This window comes from Lathamus discolor, chromosome 2 (assembly GCF_037157495.1).
Source record: "Lathamus discolor isolate bLatDis1 chromosome 2, bLatDis1.hap1, whole genome shotgun sequence".
Classification (NCBI taxonomy): domain Eukaryota; kingdom Metazoa; phylum Chordata; class Aves; order Psittaciformes; family Psittacidae; genus Lathamus; species Lathamus discolor.
Window position 1 is genome coordinate 12,747,431 of NC_088885.1, and position 25,712 is coordinate 12,773,142.

Genomic DNA, 25,712 nt, shown 5'->3' on the forward strand with positions numbered 1-25,712 from the left:
TTTGCTCAGAGAAGTTGTTGAGGAGCATTTGCCTCAAGAATCATCACACATCACAGCTTATCCTTTTTGTTTTGTATATTGTTTTATCCAATTACTTCTTCCTCAGGCTCCCTTCTCTTATAACCCGAGATCATCATGGCTGCAAACCACTAACATCTTTTTCCTCTCTTTCTCGCTTTCTGTGTTTATTCATGGCACATCTTCAAAGTCAAGGAGGCAACCACCTCTTCCAGACTCAGCCTCATCTTACTGCTTTGCTATCGGCTGTCGCCACAGCAGTTAGTTTAGTGGCTTGTGGTTTGTGTAATTGGGGGTGCGCAGCAGTCTGCAGCAGACAAGGAAGAACAATAAAGGAGTGTAAAAACAAAGGCTCTGTTCATGACAGCGGTTATTGCCTGGGGCTATGCAGAAACTACAGAATCCACCGCACGCAATATCTAAACCTCATGCAAATGTTGCTAGTCAGGTGTGCAAAAGCTGTGAGCTGGCACAGTAATTGCACAACATCCTGGTGGTTGATCGTTGATGGATGGCTGGCAGTTGTTTAAGTGATGGGTGTCACTGCTGTGCACCAAAGTGGAGGGGAAGTAGAAGCAATCTTGGTTTTCATGCCTTTTGGGCTCATCTGCTGCTTGGGAGAGGCAGACCAGCTCAAAGAGGAGGCAGAAGTCTGATGCTGGGATGTGCCCGTCGACAGTGATGGCTGTTTCAGGCTGTGATCATGGATGCATGAGTGGAAAGGAGCCCCGCTTGGGCAAGGAGCAGGGGGTACATTGCTGCAGGTGGGAGTTAGGTGGGCTGACAAGGAAGGGTGCTTTAGTGCTGAAAGGATTATGGTGGAATCCAGGACCCCTGTGTCTGTCTGGACTGAGCTGCTGGCACCATGGGGAGGAATGTGTCCGTTTGGTTCCCCCCATGAAAATGTGGTGCTGATAGCTGCTCTGTGCCAATGGAGCTTGAGATGCTCAAATAGCCTCAGTGTCTGGGGTGTTTGGGACTCTGTGCTTCTGTTTTGTCTTGCAAAATGTCACTAAAGCTGCTTTTTTCTCTCAGAGGTGTTAGGAAAAGAGGTTAAACAGTTTGCATGGTGTTCTCAGATGCTGTCATGGTGGAATGGGTCTTTGATACTTGTGTGGAAGAAGGATAGGCATTGCTTTGCATTGTTGCTGTGTGTCATGCTGAGCCACTGTAGAGAATCCATTTCTTCTTCTTCTGCAAGCTCTGTTTATTTTTCATGAGAAATACTGTCACATATTCATTCAAGTCAGAAAGTTTTGATGCCTTTTCTTCAGTTCAGAGAAGCACTGATTATATCCAGACTTTGCATTTACTTGAAATGCTGCAATCCCATCTAACAGCTGCTACAACCAAAGCATAACTGGTTATTTAAGTGAAATGTAGGGCCATTAGTTTGAGCAGATAGTAGTGGCAATGTAAGTGACTCAGAACCCACCAAGCATCATATAAAGCTATGAACACTGTCTGTCAAAGTATGAGCTGCAGTGGACATGCCAACTCAGTTTATGTTACAATAAGCATTTAAACCACCAAACCTTTCCCATTTCTTATTCATTGCAGTTAATAATTTGGTTCATCTAAAGAGTAATTGTTTTTTTTTCATTGGCCTGACAATGAAAACAAAAATGTGTATGTTTCTTTTCTAATACATACTTTGCTGATGAATATCAGCTGTGTTGTGTTCTCTGATGTTGGGACTTTCGGTTCAGGTTACTTGTCGATCCGAATTGGTCTCCCTGTTTTCTTTTGGTTTTTACAGGAGGCAAAATTTGTACTATAATAAAACATGCAGTGAATTTAATAACTTTTCTGGAGAAATGGTTTCATTTTGTGCATGTGTTGTTTTATCAGAAGAAAATCCTCTGTTTATCCTAAGAAATGAAGCAATTTTGTATGTTTGAACACGCGCACATGAAGCTACAGATCTACCTACCACTGTTCCATGACTGCTTTGCATTGCTGAAGCAGCTGCCATTCCTTCTGCTGTCCTATGGCTTTGCATGCCTTTGGTTTTTCTTTGCAGCCAAATTCAGGGGTGAGCTTCAGTGATCACTTGCACTTGCAGAACCATGTGGATGGGGCCTCTCAGGTGGCTGAAGTTATGGGGGGACATGGTTTGGAGACATTCAAGCTGGGAAATCATAGAACCATAGAATGGTTTGGGTTGGATGGGACCTTCAAAACTCATCTAGTCCAACCCCCCTGAGCAGCAACATCTTCAACTAGATCAAGTTGCCCAGAACCATATCCAGCCTGGCACTGAATGTCTCCAGGGGTGGCACATCCATCACCTCCCTGTGCAACCTGTGCCACTGTTTTACCACCCTCTTTGTACAGAGTTTTTTCCCCTCATCCAGCCTGAATCTCGCCTCTCTTAGTTTAAAAGCTGATATCATGCTGAGGCTTTCACGTGTTGCTGAAAGATCCAGATCTTTTGTTGTGCAAGTTAAATATCCTACGGCAATTTTCCTCTTTCATTATAAAGCAAATCGAGCCATCAGCTTTTTTGAAGGGGATACTTAAAGAAACCATGAGCCAAATGTAATACAATTTTATAGGGAAATACAACATTTTAAATCCATCAAATTGTCAGCAAGGCACACTTGCAGTGGGTGGTTATGGTCCTGACACAATGAGCCACCAAGGCTTGCTTTCCAAAGAAGTGGGTGTGTAAGAAGTCTTCTCTCCTCATGTCCCCTGGGTGGCTTTTCAGGCTCTCTGATCGTCAACCTGAGCCCCTTTAGTATATCCTGTGAAGTGGGATTTAAGAAGGAAGTCTCTAAAGCCTTGAGCTCTGTCCTTACAAAAGCCTCCTGCCTATTTTAGTAGGTAAGGCAGAAGGATACTTCAAGACCTCCATGAGACTAGTGGCATTTTGCTTTGAATTACACTAAGGTCAAGAGCATGACTGTGAAGAGGCAAGGTCTGTCCACGCTTCAGAACACTGTGTAAAGGAAAACCCTTGGCTTGAAGTGAAAGCCTGTGAATGGGATGGATGTGGAAGTTGGTGCATTTCATCCTATGCAAGGGTGGGAATCCAGCTGTAGCGAAGGCAGGGCCTTCACGGTGTACACGGCATTATTTTTGCAGGACATGCCAGAGGGAGAAACCTCAGCTCCTCAGCTCCCTGCATAAAAAGCGTTCGTGTCAATAAATACTTTTTTCCCAGGCGAGGATTGCCTGGCTCTGAGAGACTGTGCATGGAGACCTGGCAATTCAGAGCCCCAGCACTTTCCGAGTAGCTGTGAGCAAATATAGGCTTCGTTTCTCAGTGGAATTGTTGTCGTGCGTTCCCATGAGGAATCTCAAGTGTGCTTCTGGCCCTCCTGGTCTGCTGGGACACACATCTGCTTTGGCAGGACCCTGCCTCAGCCAAGGGCGTCAGGCATTTGGGCTGTAATTTGTGGATCAAGTCACTGTTGTGCGTGGTCTCTCCAATTAAACCTCTCCCTGTCCAACTGGTATGACCTCAGCAAATTCCTTAAAATCTGAGCATCTTTATGATGGTAGGAAGAGCCTATATGTAATATATAGAGGGGGAATGGGGTGTGTGTGTTTATGTGTAACGTGTCTGTGCTAAGGCAGCAGTTTATGATTGATTCCTTTTGATCTTAAGTAAAGTGCAGCTGAAAAAGAGCTTGCTTGGTTCCAAAGAGGTAATTTGTTCATTGATTTCATTAGATTAGCATTTAGCAATGAGTTAATGGTGCTTACTTAACAGAAAATAAATAAAATTCACAATTGCCAGGCTACATTGTGGATGGTTTTGGAATGGATGGAACATACAGGAAGTAGCAATATGCTGAAGCTTGGCACTTACTGGTATGGTAAATATATGGAAATAATGCTCTGGGGAAAAAAACCCCTGTGAAGCTTCTGATCTGGCTGGAAGTTCCAAATGTTCCTAAATAGAAAATGTTTGGATTAAAAGCAGGTGGAAAGTGATTCCCCCACCATGTATTTCTATAAAAAAATATTTTTTTCCTCTTCTGCAAAAAGATAAAGTCAAAATTCCTCAGGTTTGAAACATTTGCTACATAAAATACAGAAACTATGCTGACTGGATCCCCTGTGAACTGGAGCTTTGAGCAGATGGCCATGAAAAGCAGCAGACCCCAGCATCCCACAGATAAGGCTGTTGTCTGGGTCAGTAGCACACAGGCATGTGCGTCACCTTTTATTCCTTCCTTCCCAGCTGTGCTCGTCTGGCTACCAGAGGCACCTTTACTGGGGTGATGCTGCAGCTATCATACTGCTCTGATACTGCTTGTTTAGTGTCTCCCTGTCTGTGCCCCCAGTTTCAGGCCCCTTGCTTTGCCCTTTTCTGTGGGTGAGGATGCTGCCATGGTGCACACTGGTGGTAGATCCATTGGTAAAACCCAGGAGCCTTGTGTGCTGGTGTCTCCCCAGGCTGTGCACTTAGCAATTCAGGCGGCTTGGGTGGAGAATGTGTGCTGTGCTGGGGATAACCATGGTTTATTTCTTCCCTTCTTCATCCAGAGTACAAGAAGAAGTACGGGGAGGAGCACGGCTCATGCCAGGCAGGGATTGCGGGCTTCTTCACAGAGGTGAGCAGGGGCGAATGCATGGAAGGGATGGGGTTGGTGAGCAGCTCTCGTGCTGCATGACCCAGGAGGGCAGCCCTAGGCATGGCTTGGACAGAGGGCTGAGTGCTGAGCATGGTCCCTTCCAGCCAGCACTCTCCTGCATCACCCAGCCTCCCAGGTACCTGCATCTTGCACCATGCTTGCCCAGTGGTTCATACATAGGTCTACTGGGGATTCAAGGTCTACGGATGAAAGTGAATGAATTGACTCTGAGAAATGTCCGCAGGGGATATTTTGATTGGGTACATCCCAAAGCTTGCATAGAGATATTTCCATGCCTGATATTAACTCTTTAAATGATGATGTAAACCAGTTCTCCTTAAATGGCTTTGTTGGTGGATGTGGGTATATGCGTCTATATGCATATGTTTATATATACTTTCATAAGATAAGCTTTTTTTTCCCCACTTCTGCTTCAGTTCTTTATTGCAAAAAGATGGAGAAGAATTAAAATGGTAAAATATATGCTCCAGAGCTGTTCTAGATAGTGGACCATATGCTACTGTCCAGGAAATAATATCAGCAATATTTTAGTTATGTCAAGGATGCATTTGTTCCCTTACGTATGTATTGATGTGTTTTTGTAATGTTTTAGGGTTGGGGTTTTTTTTGTGTTTTGTTACTGTCTTGTCAAGTATATACCAACCCCTTCTTACATATGCACAGGTCTGCAGAATTCATTGTCCAGGCTGATACAAGCAGAATACAAGTGTGCTCTCTGAAATGGCAGAAAGTGATTTCAGAGTAAAGTGGGATGGCAGGCAATGTTGCCACAGTGGCACTGTCTGATAACTGGATACTGAGACAGCAGCAGCTGTTTCCTGGCTTGTCTGCTCTTTCCAGCCTGTTTCTGTTCCCATGCTTTAAATCCTCCTTTGCTACCCTGGTTCAGAAGATACCTTTGAACTTTCATTGCTTCAACCTGATGGCAGCTCACTGAGCAGGAAATGCAGATAAATGGCTTTTTGGGTCAAACAGGCAAGCCCCTACCGTATATTTAGCACCACTGATGGTAGTTGTTCCTGCTGGCAAATGATCCCTTGACCTCGAGGGCATGGCCCCTCCCAAGGAAAAAAGCTGTTGCCAAGCGCATTCTGCTCTTGGGCTGGGTTTTCAGTCCTGTCCCTATTATTCCTAATAATAGTCTTATTAGGAAAATCCCTCATTTAACATCTGCCCCCGACTGGAACTGGTCGCCTGAAGGGATCCCAGCTATGGGAGCATTTTCCCACAAGGATGGAGTCCACTCATGGCCTTGCATTGAATGGAGATGTGAGGCAAAGCAGCTGTCCTCATGTCTCCTCCAGGGGTGGAGAGCTTACCTAGGCTTAATGCTCCCCAGGCTTAATTTGGTCCCTTGCTGAGGGTAATTAAAACCACATCTAGGAGTACGGTTTTCCTGCAAGGATGCTGGATGCTTTGGGGCAACGTTTTCTCAATCTCTCTTGCATGTAAATGTACCTTGAGTTTTGCTTCAAAAGCATTATCCATGAGCATTTCTCTTTGGATACTGGGTCAAGCTTTGCCAGATTTCTAGTCTTTTGAAATCCTGAATCAGGCTGGGTGATCCTAATGAACTATAGCCAGGTTGTTTCTTGACGAGCGGAGCATATCTAATGACAGAGCAAGGCAAAATGTACCAGCCATCATGTAACACACACCCTGTTCTTTGAGTGCGTGCCAGGTCTTTAGCTTCACAGTTGTAAAATCAAAATCCTTTGTGCTGCATCCTTCATGACTGGTTAGTGTAGCATGTCAGCCAGCGTCAGGGCATGGTCTATAGCTGAATGGTGGCTCTGGGTGCACTAGGGCACTTCTATCTCTTGGTGAGGGTCTTCAGGTCTTCTGGAGAATGGTTGGGAAAGGCAGCAGGTGGAGAGAGTTTTTTGGGAGGACTGTGCTATCAGGGATGAGTTTGATGGTTGGTAAGGCTGAGAAAGGCCTACTGAAGGGGCAGGACATCTGAGTATAAGTGCACCATAAAAGGGGAGACCATGTGTCTCTAGGGTGTGTGCTGTGATCTCCATGTTTGGAAAGGATACACACAGAATGGAGATTATTATAGATGGTCCTGCAATTGGTGTTTTAAGTTAATATCCCATCCCTTCTCCATTACTGTGTAAAACATGAAATTTTGCCCAGTTTTGACCATTAATTATGTATTTCCCTATCCTTTCCCCCACACCTTTCTGTTTTTCCTGTTGTAGGAGCTGGTCATCATGGGTGCACCGGGATCTTATTATTGGACAGGAACTGTCAAAGTACTGAATCTCACTGACAACACATATTACAAGCTAAACGATGATGCCATGATAGGCAGGCGGTACACATACCTCGGTAAGCAGCTTTCTGGTGCTCACTGTGAGCATGGATCAGTCAAACAATGGATTTCAGGGCTTTGGTGCTGTGAAGTGGATACTGAAAGTGCATTTCAACTGAAAAGCAAGTTGGATGGTAGTAGGCCTCCTACATTCCTGCCTTTGCCCTGTGATGGACAAATTATTTGTCAGTGGTTAGGTTGTGTCTGCTTACATCAGACTTTAAAATGGGTACAACGCACAGTTACAGAATGTATGTTGCAGATACAAATTAATTTCAACAAAAATAGCACCACAGAAGTGAGCCATTGACAACAGAAGATTGTGAAAAGGTTGGCTATAGGTTCGAGTACATCTTTAACTTGCTTGGTTTTTCTTGCTCTAAAATCAGCTGATGTCCTAAAACAATTTAAAGGCTTCCACTTAATCCCCAGTGCCTAAGATTGTTTAGACCTAGAAGGCTTTTCCAACAGTCAGTAGTTTGATATTGTTTGACTAAAGACTCACTCTGACCTCTTATTTTCCCATTAACCTTTAGTCTTTAAAAAAATACCACTTGGAAGATACTGTTTGGTGATAGCTAAATGGGAGTGTATATATCCGTATTTGAGGACATAAACAGGTTTTGCCACTGTTAGACCTGAATTATAGTGTTACCATGTAGACAAGAGCCTCATAATTTACCGGAGATGAGCAAGGCAAATACAAGACAGCCTTAGAAGGAAAGAGCTCTACCCATCTTTAGTTATTATATATCATTTTTATATATCAAATGTATCAAATAAGACCGAATCTTTGATCTGCTTCTTTCAAATACACTTTTTTTCTTTGATCTATCCTCCCATTTTTCTTCTTACCTAAACAAAAGTCTCTTTAAGCCATTAACATCTCTGACCTCTTTGCCCACTGTCCTCCGCTCGCCTCCCCCGACCAAAAAGGCATGTAATTTTCCAAGCCTTCCTAGGCAGTGATTTTAGCCAAAGGAGAACGCTTCTGTCTGGTCGATGTGAGACTGTTGCTCTTTGATGTGATACTTTCTCTGCGGTGATGTGGTTTCTTTGCTGTGTTTGTGCCTATTCCTGTCTTATTGCTTCCCTTTCTGGACTCACAGTTACCAAACTGTTCGCTGTACCTGCATCGTGTGTCCCTCACGCAGCTCCAAACACCCCTTTCTTCTCTAAGCTTTCAGAAGGGTACTGGGGGACGTACTGTTACTTCATACAACTCTCTACAACTGCCTGACAGGAGGATGGAGCCAGGAGGGAGCTGGTCTCTGCTCCCAAGGAACAAGTGGTAGGACAAGAGGAAACGGCCTCAAGCTGCAGTAGGGGAGGTTTAGACTGGGTATTGTGAACAATGTCTTCTCTGAAAGGGTGCTCAGGCATTGGAACAGGCTGCCCAGGGCATTGGTATAGTCACCATCCCTGGAAGTGTTCACACATCGTGTAGATGAGGCCCTCAGTACCATGGGTTAGTGGTGGCCTTGGCAGTGCTGGGGAATGGTTGGACTTGGTGATCTTAAAGGTGTTTTCCTACCTTGTTGGTTCCATGATTCCCACTGCTGTGAGCTTTTGAGCAGAAAATTGGCACATCCTGAGCAGAACGTTGTTGAACGCTAACAGTGTGCAGCCCAGGAGGAGCAGTGATCCAGATGGCTGACCTGTTTGTCAGGCTCTTCCCTTTCATGGTTATTTACTTCTTTATCTTGTCCCTCCTTTCCCGCCCCATCTCCTCTCTCAGGATATGCAGTGACAGCAGGTCATTTCTCCCAGCCGACTAGCACGGACGTTGTAGGAGGAGCTCCCCAGGATGGAGGCATCGGAAAGGTGCGGCTTTTTCTCAAACACTATTGTGGTCAGATGCAATGGGGCAAAACCAGCAGTTTTGGTGCAGTTCCCACATGTCTCAGAAGCCAGGAGATATTTTCATACAGGGCAGTTTTGGAGCACTGAGCAGAGAAGAGGTGAGGTGGTTTGATGAAGTCATCAACCCTCTCTTCCCTTTTTCTCCCACCCAATCCTTACAATAGTTACTTATAACAAGACACAGGGAACATTTCTTTCACACTGCTGTTGTTTAGGATTTTTAATGTATAGGTATCACTTAAACCTTGCCTGAAAATTAAAAAACTTGGAAAAAAGAGTTTGTCTTCTGCTTGTTTTCTTCATACATTTGACTATTTCAGTATTTACTTCAGGGTAGCATCTCTAGTAGCATGAAAAGCCATTCACTAGGAGATTTGTTCTCCCTCTTAAAGCTTCGTAATACATTGAAGTTTAGTGGATTAGAATCTGGGTTTCTGCCAGCTGTACTTTGAAATCTTTGTGATTGATATTCTCTTGAGAAGGGAAAAAAATCCCCATGGTTTTCCTGTAGGCAGATATATGTTTGATGTCCCAAAGATGTAAGCAAGTGAATGGCTAGATGGAAATGGCTGGTGAGTTAGGTGTGCCTGGTGTTCCTGTGATGAGTAGTCAGCTGCTGTTGGGGGGAGCCAGTTGAGGGTGAGCACTGTGACCCTTATACACCTCTGAAACAAAGGTGGGAAGAGGGAGGAAAGAGATATAAAGGATCTGCTTTTGTTCCTTTCTTCAAAATCCAAACCTCTGGGGACCTGCTGTCACCATGTGCTTGAGCAGAGATGTCCTGCAGCTGCCTTCCATCTTTGTCCTTCTGGCTCTTTTCTAGAGGGACATGAATTGGTGTGGAGTGTCTCCACTAGCATGAGGAGTGAGAGGTCTCCACTACCATGAACACTATCCCTTGGTTTAGGCAGGTTATTTTTAGTAGTAACCATGTCCCAGAAGGTAGTAGCACAAGTGGAGAAAGCAGAGTAAAAGTAGAGGATGAACTTGGTACATTACCTGATCTGGCATGACTAGGATATATGTGATATAGTAGCAGCGCAGTTGCTACTGAGTGGACATGTACACGTGAAAGACATAGTTTCCTTATCACAGGTGCTGTTATGACTGCTCCAATGCACCTTCCTTCCAACCTGTTTCCTGGTGGAACAGATTTAATTTCTGTACAAGGAGGGAGAAAGAACCAGCTGCTAAAGTGAGATCCATGAGAAAGCATCTGCTCCTATAGTTTAAAAGACTGCTGCTCTAGTTGTAAACGCTCCTGTTATCCTCCCTTGGCATGGGATGTGGGTAGCAGGAACACATGGCAAAGAGTCTGTAAGAGATGTTGAGTACAGGACATTATACTGAGCAGTTATATTGTGCTTTCCTCACTCTCTAGTAAGCTAATCCTTTCCACTTCCCTGATGGAAAGTGATTAGCATTGTCACACCCTTTTCACTGAAGGTAAAGCCAAGATTTTTAATGAATGAGTCATTTCTCCAAAGTAAGCAAGAAAGATTGTCATTAGGTAAGGCTGGGTTTGGAGTTGTGACACCTGGCAACATGTTCTTGCTGCACTGCAAAAACCCGGGGAGTCCTTTATATCTAGAGCAATTGTCTGCAGTAAATCTGTGTTGTGTTCTCGGCTGAGGACAGCTTTGAATTCGGTCTTGCCATCTATTAATAACTTGCCACATAATCAACTGTGTCAAGTGCTTGGCTCTGCCACGTGGCCTTGGAAGTAAGGATCTTCTGTCCTGCAGACTATGGGCACCTGCTAGGAGGGAGGCTGTCAAATGCTGGAGGAGTCTCAAAGGCTAACAGAGCCAGCCTTGCTGTCAAAGGGAGCCCCTTTCTACAAGCCGTACATTTTAGGCTCTAAAACTTGGTACAAGATCTGTTATAGAGCTCATATCAATATTTTTATCCCTGGGAGTTCCTGATTAAACAGTTTCTCCTGTGGAAACAAGTAATGAGTGAGCTATGTTTTGAATAGTTTTCTGATTTACGGATTGTTTCAGGCAGAAACAGTGCAAATGCCTTGGGTGGTCCGATGGGGATTTCTACTCTGACCTTTGCTAAAGCATCGTGAAGTCTGCAGTGCAGTACGTGCAGGCATGTGTCCTTGAGAAAGGAAGGCTGGACAAGGGAAGGGAAGCAGGTTTCGCCTTCTCAGCCTTTTACCATTTCCAGGCAGCCTCCAGATGCCTCTTGTTGGTAGTTGGAAAGTACCTTTACTACTGGCTTTTAAATACATAAATGTGCACCAAAACATGCGGGTGACAAGATATTCAAGCATTTTTTACAATAAAAGGCTTGTGATTCCTAACTAAAATGGGGACCTCTATGTTTTGTTGTTCGAAAGAAGACTGAGCATTAAAGTGGTCATGACATCGGCTCTTGGCAATAGCAATGGCCATGATCATGATTTAGACATTATTTAGGAAGCAACAATGCTGCACCATTATGTGTGTCATAGTTAGTATTGGCTAACTTTTTTCTTCTTTCACTTTTCAGGTTTATATTTTCAGAACAGACAGACTATCAGGCTCTCTGGTTAAGATTTTTCAGGCTTCAGGAAAAAAGGTGAGCTTTCATGTATGTGTTTTTTCTTTTAAGAGGTAGAGAAGGGGCAAATAATGGCAGGGTCATCTCAGCATCATTTTCATTCCACTGCTTCAAGAGTTGTCAAGCAAATTCTGTTTCTTCTTATCATCCCAGAAGAGCTAAACCTGCTGTGCAGACGAGTTGTATGCCCTTTCTCCTGTAGCAGTCATAACTGCAGTGTCTGCTCAATGGCCACAGCCACATGGCTGACATGAAATGTCTTGTTGAAAATTGTACTAGTGGTTCTGCTTAGCCTCATGCAGCTGTAGCAGCGCCTTCTGAGATGTGGGACGTGGGGTGCCCACTGAGCTTACACACAGAGATTTCCTCTTACATGTTACTAGGAGATGCGGGTAGCCTGAAGCTTAGTGTGATACAAGAACCCCAGTCTGTTTTCCTATGTGACAGGGGGGGTTATGCCGTTTTATGGAGGAGCAGCTTCATTACCTCAAGAGGTTGCAATTTCCCCCTTCTCACCATGAATCAGTTTTGCTTTCTGCTCTTGCTGAACTGCACTCACCATTAATTTTAGTGAATGCTAGTGAGATCCAGTGCCCACTCCATATGCAGTGTTGTGTTTGAGGAGGCAACAGCTTAGGCTCTTCACTGGTGGCTTGCTGGAGATGTTTTGCAGGGGAAATGAAGTGGACAGTATATCTACCTATAGGTAACGATAAAAATATGTCTTATTTGGGAGTAACACAGGAGATGATACCCCTTACCTGGAGCTACCTGTGTTCTCCTGGGAATACAGAAGAAAAAGGTTACTGGTGGCTTCTGCCTGTGGGAAGACCTGCCACTCTCAGATGGATATGAAGTGTTTGACTGTATCATCAAACTGGGACTGTTAGCGTGTTTTGTTATTTTTTTTCCCAACAAAACACAGTCGCAAAAACCATGCCTGGAATAGAAGAAAACTGCAAGGCTGTGCAGGGGGATGGCGTGACTTGTATTTTAGGGCCTCTCCAAAATTTGCCTTTCTTTGCATTAGCAGAATTGAAGACATCTTGAAAGGAAAAGACCTCCCAGTTCATCCAGGGCATCTCCTGTGTTTGATTGCTTCCTGTTCATTTCTTTCTCTGTTGACTTTTAAATGTCCCTAAGGATATGCTCCTAGAGAACTATTCCTCTGCCTAATAAACAGAGCTATCAGGAAGTTTGCAGCTCTCAGCCAAAATCTTTCCTTTTTCATTCAATTGCGTAATCCATAACTTAAATAATCTATTATTTGCATCCTTCAAATGCTTGTAGGCTGTCATCTCCTCCTTCCTCCCAGCATCTGTCTTCTACAAATTCTCTACAATGCAAGTGAGAACTTTATTTGAAAAAGAAGCCTGTCCTGAATCACCCTTCCTTTGTTTTGCAATTGAAATATAACCAGACATGCTCAGCAATGAGTCCTGCCTGGAAATAAGCTCTCAGAAAGCACTGCATCCTTCTCAGTGGTACGAAAGTTTGTTGTTCTGGCATTCTTGTTTGACAGAAGTTTAAAGCAGGCCAGTTTCTTCCATCTCTTTTTTATTGCTGGAGGCTGAGCTAGGAAATCAAATACGGAGAAGAAAAAGGAGAACCCAGTGCCTTGTTATACATGTTAAATGAACAAACTTCAGGTTCTCACAGCACCGTGAACTCACCCACGCTGCAGGCATACCATGTTGCAGTCAAGTAAATAATAGCCTTTCCCTGAAAACTGCCTAAATACATAGTGAAATGCTTCTCATATCTTCTCCTTACCCATGAGAAATCTGTTGTAAAACCTAAGTGGATTAAAAAAATAAACAAATAAAAAACCCACAAGGGAGCTTAAGCTACAAAATAACTGGCATCAAATGATGTTTGAGGTCTGACTTTAAACCCACACAAACACAGAAATCTGAATTACAAACTGAAACTCTATCCTTAACTCACCCCACTATATATATTTAGCAGCTTTTAAACCTTATGGACTTCATAGAACAGAGTCGCTGCTGCCCATCTCCTGCATGCCTGGTAGCTGTTGCTGGTGCATCTAAATGTATCAGGCGTAGAAGGCCTGAGATCCACAATGAGGAATGTAAAAGCATACAAGATATGTGATTCATCCTTTTTAACCTAAATAATGATTTCTGTAACCTCAATCTTTCCTGCTATGTAAACAGCTCTCAATTTCAAGTCAGAAGTGGTATCTTTCCAATTTTCTTGTGGAAGTTGCATTTAATTTTGAGACTATGGTTTGTAGTTGGTCTCAAAGAGTATGCCTTGTGGTACCTTAGGAGAAGTGGATGAAGTAAGGGTGTAATATCATTCTTGCTTTTCGTCTCCTTCTTGTGTTTAAATGTGTTTTGAAATTCATAATAATAGAACCCCTGGTTTGGGTTGGAAGGGACCTTAAAGCTCATCCAGTTCCAACCCCTGCCACAGGCAGGGACCCCTTCCACCAGACCAGGTTGCTCCAAGCCCCTATGTCCAACCTGGCCTTGAACTCTCCCAGGGATGGGGCAGCCACAGCTTCTCTGGGCACCCTGTGCCAGTGCCTCAGCATCCTCAAAGGGGAAAACTTCTGCCTAAGAGCTCATCTCAGTCTCCCCTCTGGCAGGTTAAAGCCATTCCCTCACTGCATGCCCTTGCCAAAGTCCCTCTCCAGGTTTCTTGTAGACCCCTTTTAGGTATTGGAAGACTGTTATAAGATCCCCCTGAGCTATTAAGGTCCCACCCTGTAATGTGGGTGCTGGTTGGGAGATTGTTAGCATTTAATGTTAACACATATCAAAAATTAAGTCGTGAAATTAATGGATTTCTTAAAGTTAAGCAATGAAGTTTTATCAAGCAGTAATATCTGTAGATTGAAAATGGCGCTTAGGTTTTTTGTGCATCAACTAAAAAGCTTTTATTGAAAGTCTTTCTGTGTCAACTCACCTGCCTGTATGTGAGATGAAAGGCTATGATCAAACCCCACAACCAGTACTGCTATTTGAAGGTGACTGATACAAACAGGTACAAATAGAGCAGGAGAAGCCAGACCACAATGAAGAAGTAATTTTAAATGCCCCTCTTCATGGATATCCTACCCCTAGACTATTTTTCTTTTCTGTGTTTCTTTAACACACCCACAGAAGATCTGTGGTACCCAATTTCAAACCTCTTTAGGAAATCTGGCACTGGGCATGAATAACCACTTGCCAGGCCTTGGTTTGGGAAACTTATTTCACCCCTTACTGGTTTTAAGCATTTGACGAGTGAAAGCTCATATAAGAAAGCTCTTTAAGTGTCTCACTTAAGCATGTCCCGGGGTATAAGGGTATAAATTTAATTCTTTTGTTAAAACGTCCAAGCTGATGCACTGTTACGGTAAAGTGTTTAATTCCTGCCAGAATTATCCCCTAAGCTTTCTCTTTAGGAGTGCTTGTGAGTGGTAAAGCAGCAAGTCATCATTTGAAATTAAAACAAGAAAACACGCCTAAATGATTTCCTCCTGTGTGTGGGCAGATACTGAATGCTTTGTTGTGACTCGGCTTGGTTACAGATGGGCTCTTACTTTGGCTCCTCCTTATGTGCAGTTGATCTGAACTCTGACGGGTTGTCAGACCTGCTGGTCGGAGCACCTATGTTTTCTGAGATCAGAGATGAAGGTCAAGTCACAGTCTATATCAACAGAGGAAACGTGAGTATGGACAGGAGAGGGCTTGGTAAGGGATGAGGGTGTGGGTGCGGGCAAGGTAACACTAGTGTCCTTCCAGCACTCCATGGAGAAACTTGATGTCTTAAACAGTGGGGCTCTGGATGTCTGTAGCCGAGCATGAAGTCACAGAAAACTCATCTGGTATCCTGGTTTCCCAGACACCAGCCTGCATTCATCACAGAGCTGTGAATCTTTCGAGGAGGTCTGGGGAAGTTTCTGGTTTTATGTTGAAACTTGGTGGTATTTGTGGCTTTATATGAATCTGATGCCTAAACCAAGTAGGAGTCAGCAGCTTTGACTAAGTTCCCTTTGTGTTTTGGGTGGTCACTAAGACCTACAAATTAGAACACAAATGTCTGGGGACTTAGGAGACTTTGTGAAGAGAAACCAGAGGTTGAATTCATGTTATCTTTACGTTATGCCTAATATAGAGACTTTAGGGGAAGTTCTTATCAGCTGGTACTATTGAATTTCACATAACTGAGCAACAGTCTTGGAAAAGCCTAAACTTTCTTGCATCATCAAAACAAAATCATTCTTACCTTGTATTTATAGGAAAACAATGGTTGTTTACACATTATTAAATACTTAATATTCAGGCCCTAGTCCTGCTGTATCAAACCAGGAGTTGTTATGGACTAAAATGAAATTGGTTTGCCTCACCAATATTATGTGAACTTGAATGTATTAAGTTTGTTTATGCTAGGATTGCCATTCATCCCAAGTCCTATAGGCAGCATTTGGGAGACTTCAGTATCACTTCTGGTGTAATTTCATTTTGTGTTATTACTCCTTTTTTAAATGAGTGTTACTTTTTCAGTTCGACCCACAGGCTGTCCCAGCAGTGTTGCTGCTCGATCTTCAGGAGAGGGTGTAGAATGCCAAGCAGATAATAGTCATCATTTCCTGCTTGCAGTGAGAGTGTGAAGGAGTTCATTTTCTATCTTTTAAAAAGCAGTCAAGAATCTAGTAGGAGTTTCTTATACTCCTACGGCACAGATTACTTGCAGGAGCAATAGCTTGCAGGATGGTGGGGTTTATTTTGGGGCTTGGGCGTTTCAAACTGTGTTCCATTCTGTAAGCATCATTGCTTAAGAGGTTGCTGCATCAGATCAGAGAAACTGCTTCATCATATGAGCATGCATAGTGGTGCTAGATTTAATACACTTATATTTGCCCTTTCCTGTGAGGACTGCAGAGAAATGAGTCGCACGTACAGGCCTGTCTCCTCTTTGTTGCATTTCAGTTTCTTTATGTGGGGTTTTCTTAAAGTCAGCAAGTCCCCACAGCCAAGTAAAAGATTTTATTACATGTTCCAGAGGGCAGTTTACTCTCATTCACAAAGAAAGCAAAACCAAACCAAAACAACCCTGGAGGTGGGTACAGAGTTACATTGCATAACTGAATTTTGTTTTCTTGTGGCAATGTGCCCTTCCCCTTGAGGTAAGACAGCAAGAAACTAAAGCCAATGTATCTGACCAGAAAGTGGGTGGGCAAGAAATACCAGAGCCGTATAAGGCTTCTCATGGCACAGGAGTACAAAGCTTGCTTTTGAACTTTCCTCTGTCCCTTTATTTCATTAAATCTCTTCCCTTATTCTTCATTTCAGAAGGCTTTTGGGGGACTTTGCTTTAATCCTTCTCTCCAGCACTTAAAAAGTTTTCAAATCCATTTGCCCAAATGTTCTTTGCTTAGGGGAAAATTTTCCTTCACTCACTGCAGTTTAGTTTGACTAAGTCTGGGCTGAGGATTTTGCTCCTTGGATATAATCTGCCAGTAGAGCGAGCCCTGGGCAGGTTTTAGGCATCTGGAAGCCTTCATGAGCTCACCAAGCCCTATGACTGCATTTCCTTACATCACTGAGTTCAGTTAATCTAGCGGTTCAGTTATATCACTCACACACTCCTTTTTCTTCCCTCTCTCCCTCCAAACTGAAAGACAGAAGGTTAAAAACCCAAATAAATTAGATTCCCAGCACCTGGGTGATCCGTGTGCCATGAGGGCAAGAGTCAGGCTGCAGCTGTTCCCAGGTGCTTCCCACCACATGGATGGCTCCCATGGGAAGGCTTGCCTCATCCAGGGCTCGCACCATTTCCCTGACCCTGTTTTATTTCCTGCTTGCTAGGGAGTGCTGGAAGAGCAGCTCGTCCTGGACGGTGACAGCGCCTACAACGCGCACTTTGGGGAGAGCATGGCTGCGCTCGGTGACATTGATGATGATGGATTCCCAGGTTGGTGTGCTTTCTTCCTGAAATGCCAGCAGGACTGGTGGCACCGCTGGCCTCTTTTCATGGCTGAGTGCTGTGTGGCATCCGTCGCTCCTTCAGAGCTCATAAGGAAAAATGTGCTTGTGTAGGATTTGTCAGATAAAGCCTTTTGTAACTGATTGTCCTTGATCTGGGGTTAGTCCATGTCCATGCAGCTCGCACCCCAATCACATTAATGTTGCTTTGTTTTCCTTGCCGTTGCATTTTCTTCTTCCCTGTGTTGTTCATAGAAGGATTTAAATACCCACGCCCCAAACAAAACAGAAGCACATCTGAATTCTTTCTCTTTCCCATTTTTTGTGTCTTCACACTTCTCCAGTTTTGATGACATAATCGTGTTTCTTATCATGAAGTGTAATTAAGCAGTAGCTTCTCAGTCGTGATAATGTGCTCTATTAATTCTTTCTTTCCTTTGCGTTATTCTAAGCCTGCTCCTTTCGCAGGCTGCTCAGTGTGAGGCCCCATGCAGTGATAGCAATAGGTGAGAGCAAAGTGTTGATGTTGGCGCCTTTTCTGCCTGGAATTCTGGCAACACAGATTAAGGACTTCCAAACAAAAGCTGACTTGCTCAGTGTGTGCCTGGATTTATTTCTTCCAGGCCACTCAGGGTGTGGTATCCCGTTACGCCTAACCCAGCCTCATTGCAGGTTGCCCTCACAAATGATGGGCATGCTCTTCCTCTGCACTTGGACATGCATTTGTATGTTCTTGCTGCTGCTTGTGGATCAATTGTGATGATGGAGAGACTGTGGAGTGAACTGGATCAGTCTGCGGGTAGGAAGCCATTGGGAAGATTTTAATTTTAGCAACTGTATAGTCACAAAATCCAACTAGGTGAGGAGAATGGGAGGTGGGATCACTCTTCCTGAAGGAGTTTGCAGTTAAATTGGATCAAATGCAATTTGAACGTGCATCCTCGGCAGCCTTTCTTTTTTTCTTCCTGCTTATCCATTTAATATGCCCAGCCTCATTCTGGATTTGGACTTTCCAGCAAACCAAGTGTAGTGTAGTGCTGCAGTAAGTGTTTTGCCAGTGCTATGTTGGCTCACAGAGCTGAGGTTCCCCTGCCTTGGAGATTTTGATATGAAGGGATTCTAAATTAACTTTTTAAGCATGGTTTCTAGTTAATAAACTCACATTTTCACACACACAACATGCACGTGTTTCTAATTAGGCATAACATAGCCACATGCGTGTAAAAATTCATATACAGTTGTGTGGCTTTAAAAGTTTATCTTAACATGAGCTCTTCATTAAATCAAGCAAGTTCCTTCTAGCCAGGTCCACATGAGCTGCTGATCATCTTCGTCGTGGGGAGCTATTTTCCTATGGATAGCTGGCTTCTAAAATTGGGAAAAGGTTTGATTAATGGAATGGATCATGAAATGTTTATAATCTGTACTGTTTTGCAGATGTTGCCATTGGAGCACCTAAGGAGGATAACTACAGAGGAGCAGTGTACATTTACCATGGTGATGCCAATGGTATTGTACCTCAGTACTCTATGGTATGTGACACTATTATTTGTGATATCTATCTGAAATCACTTTCCCAGGGCTTGCAGAAATAAACCATATTTGGGGGTCCCTTTATAGGTAGCCTCATCATAACTCTACATCTTTTACTCAGTCCTAGTCTGAAGATGGCTTCTCCCAAAGTTTGTCCATATCTATGCTACAGGGTAAAATTATGTTAGTCAGAAGATACTGTTCACTGTCTTCTGTTACATTTATCAGCTGTAGCTTCTTTCTTTAAGCAAACAAAATCTTGGGGTTTGATGTCAGTTTATAGAGACAGTACTAGCACAGAAGAGAAATGAAAACCATGCAGAGGCTGAGTGCACAAACTATGGAGAGGCCAGTGGGGAGCTGGGAGGTTGCACTTCCTTCCTGAAGAAGCAGACGTGGTTAGAAGAGGTACTAAGTTTTCTTTGTGCCCTGCAGATGCCTCTTTAGCCATCTTGTTGTCCCTCTCTTAGTGATGTGACAATACAACACAAGGCTGTTTTCAGGTGCCATTTCACTGACCATTATTAAGTAAAATCTCAGGTAGGATACACTGTATAGCATCCTGTGCAGAGATGACACGGTAGAATTTAGCTACTGCAGCTAAGCAGTACAGAACATAAATTTATGCGCATGCTGCACAACATGTGTCCCCTAGTCTCTGTCTAGCACATTTCTTTCTTTTCAGAGGGCCTGAATCTTCCCTCCTTCTGTGTGTTTGAAGTTCTGGTTGTTTTGTTTTGTTGCTGGGTGGGATCCTTCACAATAAATCAGTTCAAGCAGAATTTAGAAGTTTAGTGGTTGCATTGGAGACTCTTCTAACAGACCATAGAGGTTTAGTTCTTCTTCCTTTTACCATGTATATGCCATGTGCTGCTTTCTTTAAAAAAGAAGGGAAGTTAAATGACTCTTCATGGATACTTCTAAAATACACTGATGTGTGGCATATGGTGGATTCTGCCCGTTTCTTGCAGAGAGCCCCTGGTTGGGAGGTTCTTCTCTGATGCTGAAAAATCTGGAGCTTTCCAGCTTTCCTGAAAAGGATCAGATTTGCTGATATTTTTTATTTTTTTGCTCATCCATGGGAAAATGTTACATCTTTTAATGAGGACAGATCAGCAGGGTGGGAAGCAAAACATCCTGCTTGTGATCTCTCCTTCCCCACTGGAGCAAGGCCAGCAGGCATGGCTCTGTGTGCCTCTCCACTTGGTCAGTGGGATAAAGCCTGGCTCAAGAGGGTGGTCATTGAGCCTTGATAACATTCCTATCACTGTCCCATGCCGTAAGGCAGCTGAGAGAGCACCACTTTTTGGGCAGGGTCTGCTGCAGGGCACCACACACACCACACCACTGGTTCATCTCCCACATGCAACCAGAAGAGCTGTGTAACAGCTTCAGCGCTTTACCTGCCTGCCCTGGATTTGAACCCAAAGAAAGACTTTTTGTATCTTAATACTACACCCCTGAGCCATCTTAATGCTCTGGATCTCCCTTTTTAAGTAAGCTGAGAAAGATAGACGAGAGCCTGCTGGGTTTCTCTTTTTACCATTTTCAATTTGTTAGCTTTTCACCCTTACTTTTCTTCATTAAGTTGATCATTCAGTGTTGTTCCCTCACTTCCCTTTAGCAGCTTTAGTGGTGGCTATGAGCAGAAACAGCTTAATTGGCTTTGTGGCCTGCTGCTTTTCATTCATGGCACTTAAAAGCAGAGCAGCATTATACCTCTTCCTTCTAGGTCATAATAGTGAGCAGATGTCCACTGGGATGCTTGCAGGCATGATTTACCACCCTAACTGGGACACCCCCACCCCGAGGTGTGATGCAAGTATAGTGCAAGGGAGGAAGTTACTTCCAGTTGTCTTAATCTTATCTGCCCATGAGTAGGAAAAGGAGATCTTTAATGGTGGGGCACTGATTTCCCTTTAAACTGGCTGTCAGGACTGCAGGATATCTTCTTTCCCTCAACTTGTCTTTTTTCCATGAATTTCCTGTCTGACCTTTTGTCCAGTGTTCTGCCCTTTATGGGAGGGCCAGGAAAAGCTGGTGGCATGTCACAAGCTGTGAAGCACCACCAGCAGCCTCAGAATTACTTCATGAGCTAGGTTTCTTCTGTCTGTAACTTCTGTAGTCAGATGTTGATTCAAGTTCAGGTCTTGCACTGACGGCCCAGCATAATGAATGGGGGCTGGAAGGCATCTGATTGCCTTCTTAGCAAACGAGATTTTGATATATTCATTTGGTTCAGACAAAGACATTCAGAATTCAAAACATTTAGCGAAAGTTTTTGTGTTAGTAATTAAAATAAAAAAGAAGCTATGTTCGAAGTTAATTAAGCTTTGTGTCGGGGAGGCAGAAATGAGATACAGCTTCCAAACTGACACAAAATATTGCATAACAGCTGATGGGAACCAGAGTTTCCAAGTGAGATGAAAATTAATCATTCTGACTTGGAGTGCTCTGGCAAACTTTGTGAAAAGGAATGGTCGTGCAGGATTTTCTGCTTCAATTGATCATTAATTTTGTTAAGATGCCACTTAAAACTTGTACTTACAGAAATTAAGGATATGAGGGAAAAAAAAAAGAAACTTAAATTCCGTCTTCTCCCCTGAAACAAATTTGATGTGTTTTTTATTTTACTTGGATTGCAATGCAGGTGTGTTTTTTAATCCAAGTAAACACTGGCCTCCTCCTAGCCCAGAGCAGAAGGGCTTCCTGCAGTTGACAGCCTTCCTGCTTAGGGCTGCGTGGGTGAAGTGTGCAGATGTGCAGCACTTCCAGCACACAGGAAAGACTTCCAGTGACCATGAAAATCAGGCTTGAGGGGCTTTTTAGGATATGGATATATTAATTTATTTTTAGAGGATTCTTTGTGTTGCTGACGAATGCCACTTGTGTGTTTTCTGCTGCAGAAGCTGTCTGGGCAAACAATAAACCCCATGCTGAGGATGTTCGGCCAGTCCATATCAGGGGGAGTAGATATGGATAGCAATGGTTATCCAGGTACGTCTGCTACCGGGGAAATGCAGCAACAGGCTGAGCAAACAGTGGAGCTGGTCATTTCCAGGTTGCTGGCTCCTGCTGTAGCAGGAGGCTCACAAAGCTGAGCTTTTTCTTCCCTTTCCCCTCTGTTATTCAAAGCTCCTGATGAGAATTTGAGCTGATCACTTAATTTATGTGTTTGGGGAATCATGATGAAGGGCTGAGATGCTAAAGCAGAAGATTCTTGTTAATCCAAGCTCACTGATGATTGTCTTGCAAGAACTGCGTTCCCAATTTATCGCTTCTGTGACGTGTTGAAGTTTAGATTGGATATAAGGAGGAAGTTCTTTACTATAAGGGTGGTGAGGCACTGGAATGGGTTGCCCAAGGAAGCTGTGAATGCTCCATCCCTGGCGGTGTTCAAGGCCAGGTTGGACAGAGCCTTGGGTGACATGGCTTAGTGTGAGGTGTCCCTGCCCATCGCAGGGGGGTTGGAACTGGATGATCTTAAGGTCCTTTCCAACTCTAACTATTCTACGATTCCATGAAATCTGGACATTAAGAAAAGGCTTTTTGTTAAGAGGGTGGTTAGTCACTGGAACAGACACCCCAGGAAAATGGTCACAGCACTAAGCCTGTCATGAGGTGCTTGTAATCATATGTTTAGTTTAGTTTTAGGTACACCTGTGAGAATCAGGGAGCTGAACCCAATGATCCTTAATGGGTCTCTTCCAACTTGAGATATTCTATGATTCTGTTCTATGATTTCAGTATCTCTCTAAGGCTGTTTCTTGCAAGCTGCTCAGTCATGATGACAATCTTAAAACAAAAACATACAGAAAGAAATGGAGAATAGTAATAATAATAAAAATCAAGCAATGAAGTAGAAGAGAAGTAATGTCACAGGCCTAATCCTCCAGTTATAATGCTTGTGACATAATGATGTTTGAGGGGACCAACTGGCTGATTTGAGTCAGGAAAATGCTTTTGTTTAGATATGTAAGCTCTGTAATTTAGCAACTGATCTGAGAGAACGGAATCCTATGCCTCCTTTGTAACTGTTCTCAATGTTATAACAATTTCAGATATGACTGTTGGAGCCTTCTTGTCAGACAATGTGGTACTTCTGAGGTGAGATGAACGTCTTTTTCATCTGCTGTTGTCTTCTTTTGTCTGTTTTCTGCTTATATCATACATGGTCTAAGTCCTCCACCACTCCAATTTTCTGCCTGGTTTACTGTGTTCAGAAGAAGGAAGCTGGATTAGTTTTTAAGCAGAACCTCAGATGGATAACGTCAAAGAATTTATACAGCTTAGTGAGAGATGATAATACGTAGGACAGCCAGGGCTATGAAGAAAGCAAAGGGTTAGAGCTGGAAGAAGATGTGTTGCATCTTAGTGCCTCTTTAGAAAGGTTGCTTTGAATGTGAGAGAAGGCTTTTTTATTGTTCTTACATTTACATAAAGTAAATAAATTATGATTTAAGGGAACACAGTTAAGCAACAAGCTATCTATGTCAGATGCCAGGATGTAATTTTGCAAGTTATAATGGGAGTTGGAATGAAATAGGAGTCCTCAGGGAAATGAAATACAAAGTCATTTTCAATGCACATGGGATTTTGTCTGCTGTTTCAAGTGTATGAGTTAAGTGCAATTGCCTGTTCCATCTGATGGAGAGGTGTGACAGCTTGGTTCACCAAATTATGCAGGGGGAGAGTTGAAGTAGGAGTGGGCTTGAGATGCACAGACCTGGGGAAGGGAATGAGAAGTTTGAATTTTGCCAGTAACTCCATTGTTACACTTGTTAATATTTAATAGCAAAATCCTGTCAATACCTAGATGTCATTAGAAGTCGAAGTCACTAGGGACTCCTGCATCTTAATGGAAGATACAGGGATGTGATGAGATTGGCAAGACAAATGCTGGAGCTGTAGAATGGCCGTGCCAGCCTGCTTACTGTTCAAGACAGGAAAAACTTGACTCTGTTTCCGTTGGAATTAGTTAAACAAAAGAAAAGAAAAAAGGAGAGAGGGGGAGAAATTATCTTTATAGTTAAGTCTTCTGAAGAGCTTTCTGCTACTTATCATGCACATGTGCCTTCCTCAGATGGGATCTTGCAGCCCCCCATCCCTGAAACCGCTAGCAAGAAAACTGTGTTCTTCTCCTGCCTAGTTACTTGCAGGAGGGGAAGGCTACCTGAAACGCTTGCTGTGATGTTTAAAACCGCATACATGTTTAAAACCATTGCAACAGCATGGTGACCTCTGTCTGTGTGTTCATACTTGTGCATTTCAGAGGGAATTGGTACATTACGGATGGACTGTGGGTGGCCTGATTAATCACTGCTACTGCTAATTTGCAGTGTGTCCCTCTTTCTGTTAGGATAAAGAAATCAGCTTTTTCTCTTTTTCCCTCCTCATCCTTCTAGAAGCCTTCATGAAGTCCTTTTGCCAAAACAAACAGAAGTTTTGCTTTGGTGGAAGCCGCGGTGACTTGGGGCAGATCGTCGTCGTAGTGCTCGCGTGTTTCTATGGCCATTTGACAGAAGCACTGCTTTTTCCCCCAGTGAATAACCAAGTGAGCTAACGTTAAGGAAAAGTCGCACAGTGCATCATGGCTGGAGGAGTATTTTTTTCCTAGGAGAAATGTTTTTCTAGCTCAGTTCATAGCATTTACTCTTTGTCTCCCCATGCATTTGGAAAGAGGTTTATTTTTTTTCCAGAGGTGTGAAATGATCCTAGGAAGCTCACTCTTCCCTCCTCCCCATTACTGTATATATTTCTAGGGTTAGCATTTATCTTCATCCTCCATCTCAGAATATGAACTTACACTGTTATTGCAGGCTGTGGTAAAAGAGTCTGAGCAGCCGTCTCAGAGATGGATATAAATCTTGTTCCAGTCAATATGAATTAGGTGTAACCTCAATCCCTACTCTCTTCTCCCCACTCTCCCCTGCCTCTAAATTAAGTGGCTTATGGAGTGAGAGTACTGAAGTGGTTTACTTATGCGGTCTGGCCTCGCATGGCTGCTGGGACTACTTTAGAAGTGAATCTGCTGGTTGCTGCACATTTTTTTTCACTACTGGAGTTAGTTTTGGAAGAACATGTTCATGTTGAACATGTACAGAATTAAAACCATGAAGAAAAACAGTGGACTTTTGGGCTGAAGCCCTGCTCTGGGGATGCTCGGGCAAGCCTGGGATTCTGTCCTGCTTTTCCCAACCAATCTGGCAGGGCTTCTGTGTTGAGTGAGAGAGGAGACCCACTTAGGCTCTGATGGCACTCGGCTTGCTCTGCAAGGTCACCTTCAGCTGGGAATAGTCATAGCAATAGCCTGGTGCCAGAGTTGCAAGGGCTGAAAGGTTTTGTTTGCAGTGCATTGGGTAACTCCTGAAACAGAGGTCAGAAACTTCAAGAGAGGATTCAGTCCTTACCACTCACTTGAAGGGAATAAGCTGAATGTTCCCTCCTCCAGAAAACATGAATATGGTGTCTTTTGTCCCTCTTACATTCAGAAAAATGATGTATGAATTATGTATCTCCCATCCCTGTGCTCGCTCTTTGACTTTCAGGTAACAAATTTGACTGTAGACCATTCTCTGGAAACCTAAGGTCTCCATCTACCTGTTCCTGACCATCCAGGCTGCTTAGCAAGCAGTCTCACTTGGCATGATTGCTGTTGTGCTGCTAATTTTGTTATTTGTAATGATTACTATTATACATTATCAATTTCTCCAGCTGCCTGCCTGCAGTCTGCATCTGAGCACTGAACCTCAAGCTGACATTGCAGTTTTCACTCAGACACCAGTAGTCTTTGCCAGCTAGGACAAGTGCTAATTTATGTTACGGTTCAAACACACTCTGTTCTTCATGTCTGCCTCAAATTGTGCAGTTTATCAAATTTAT

The 25,712-nt window shown here is 43.5% G+C and overlaps 1 protein-coding gene across 1 annotated transcript in view; it reads left to right on the forward strand.

Moving 5' to 3' along the window:
- Nucleotides 1–25,712, forward strand: part of ITGA9 (integrin subunit alpha 9) — a 219,634-nt gene that overhangs the window by 19,893 nt on the left and 174,029 nt on the right. Inside the window, exons 5-13 of the mRNA XM_065665773.1 lie at nucleotides 4,519–4,586; nucleotides 6,833–6,962; nucleotides 8,684–8,769; nucleotides 11,308–11,376; nucleotides 14,900–15,037; nucleotides 17,181–17,286; nucleotides 18,735–18,829; nucleotides 21,737–21,827; nucleotides 22,892–22,937. Of these exons, the coding sequence (XP_065521845.1) occupies nucleotides 4,519–4,586; nucleotides 6,833–6,962; nucleotides 8,684–8,769; nucleotides 11,308–11,376; nucleotides 14,900–15,037; nucleotides 17,181–17,286; nucleotides 18,735–18,829; nucleotides 21,737–21,827; nucleotides 22,892–22,937 (829 nt within the window). The remainder of the gene's footprint in view (nucleotides 1–4,518; nucleotides 4,587–6,832; nucleotides 6,963–8,683; nucleotides 8,770–11,307; nucleotides 11,377–14,899; nucleotides 15,038–17,180; nucleotides 17,287–18,734; nucleotides 18,830–21,736; nucleotides 21,828–22,891; nucleotides 22,938–25,712) is intronic.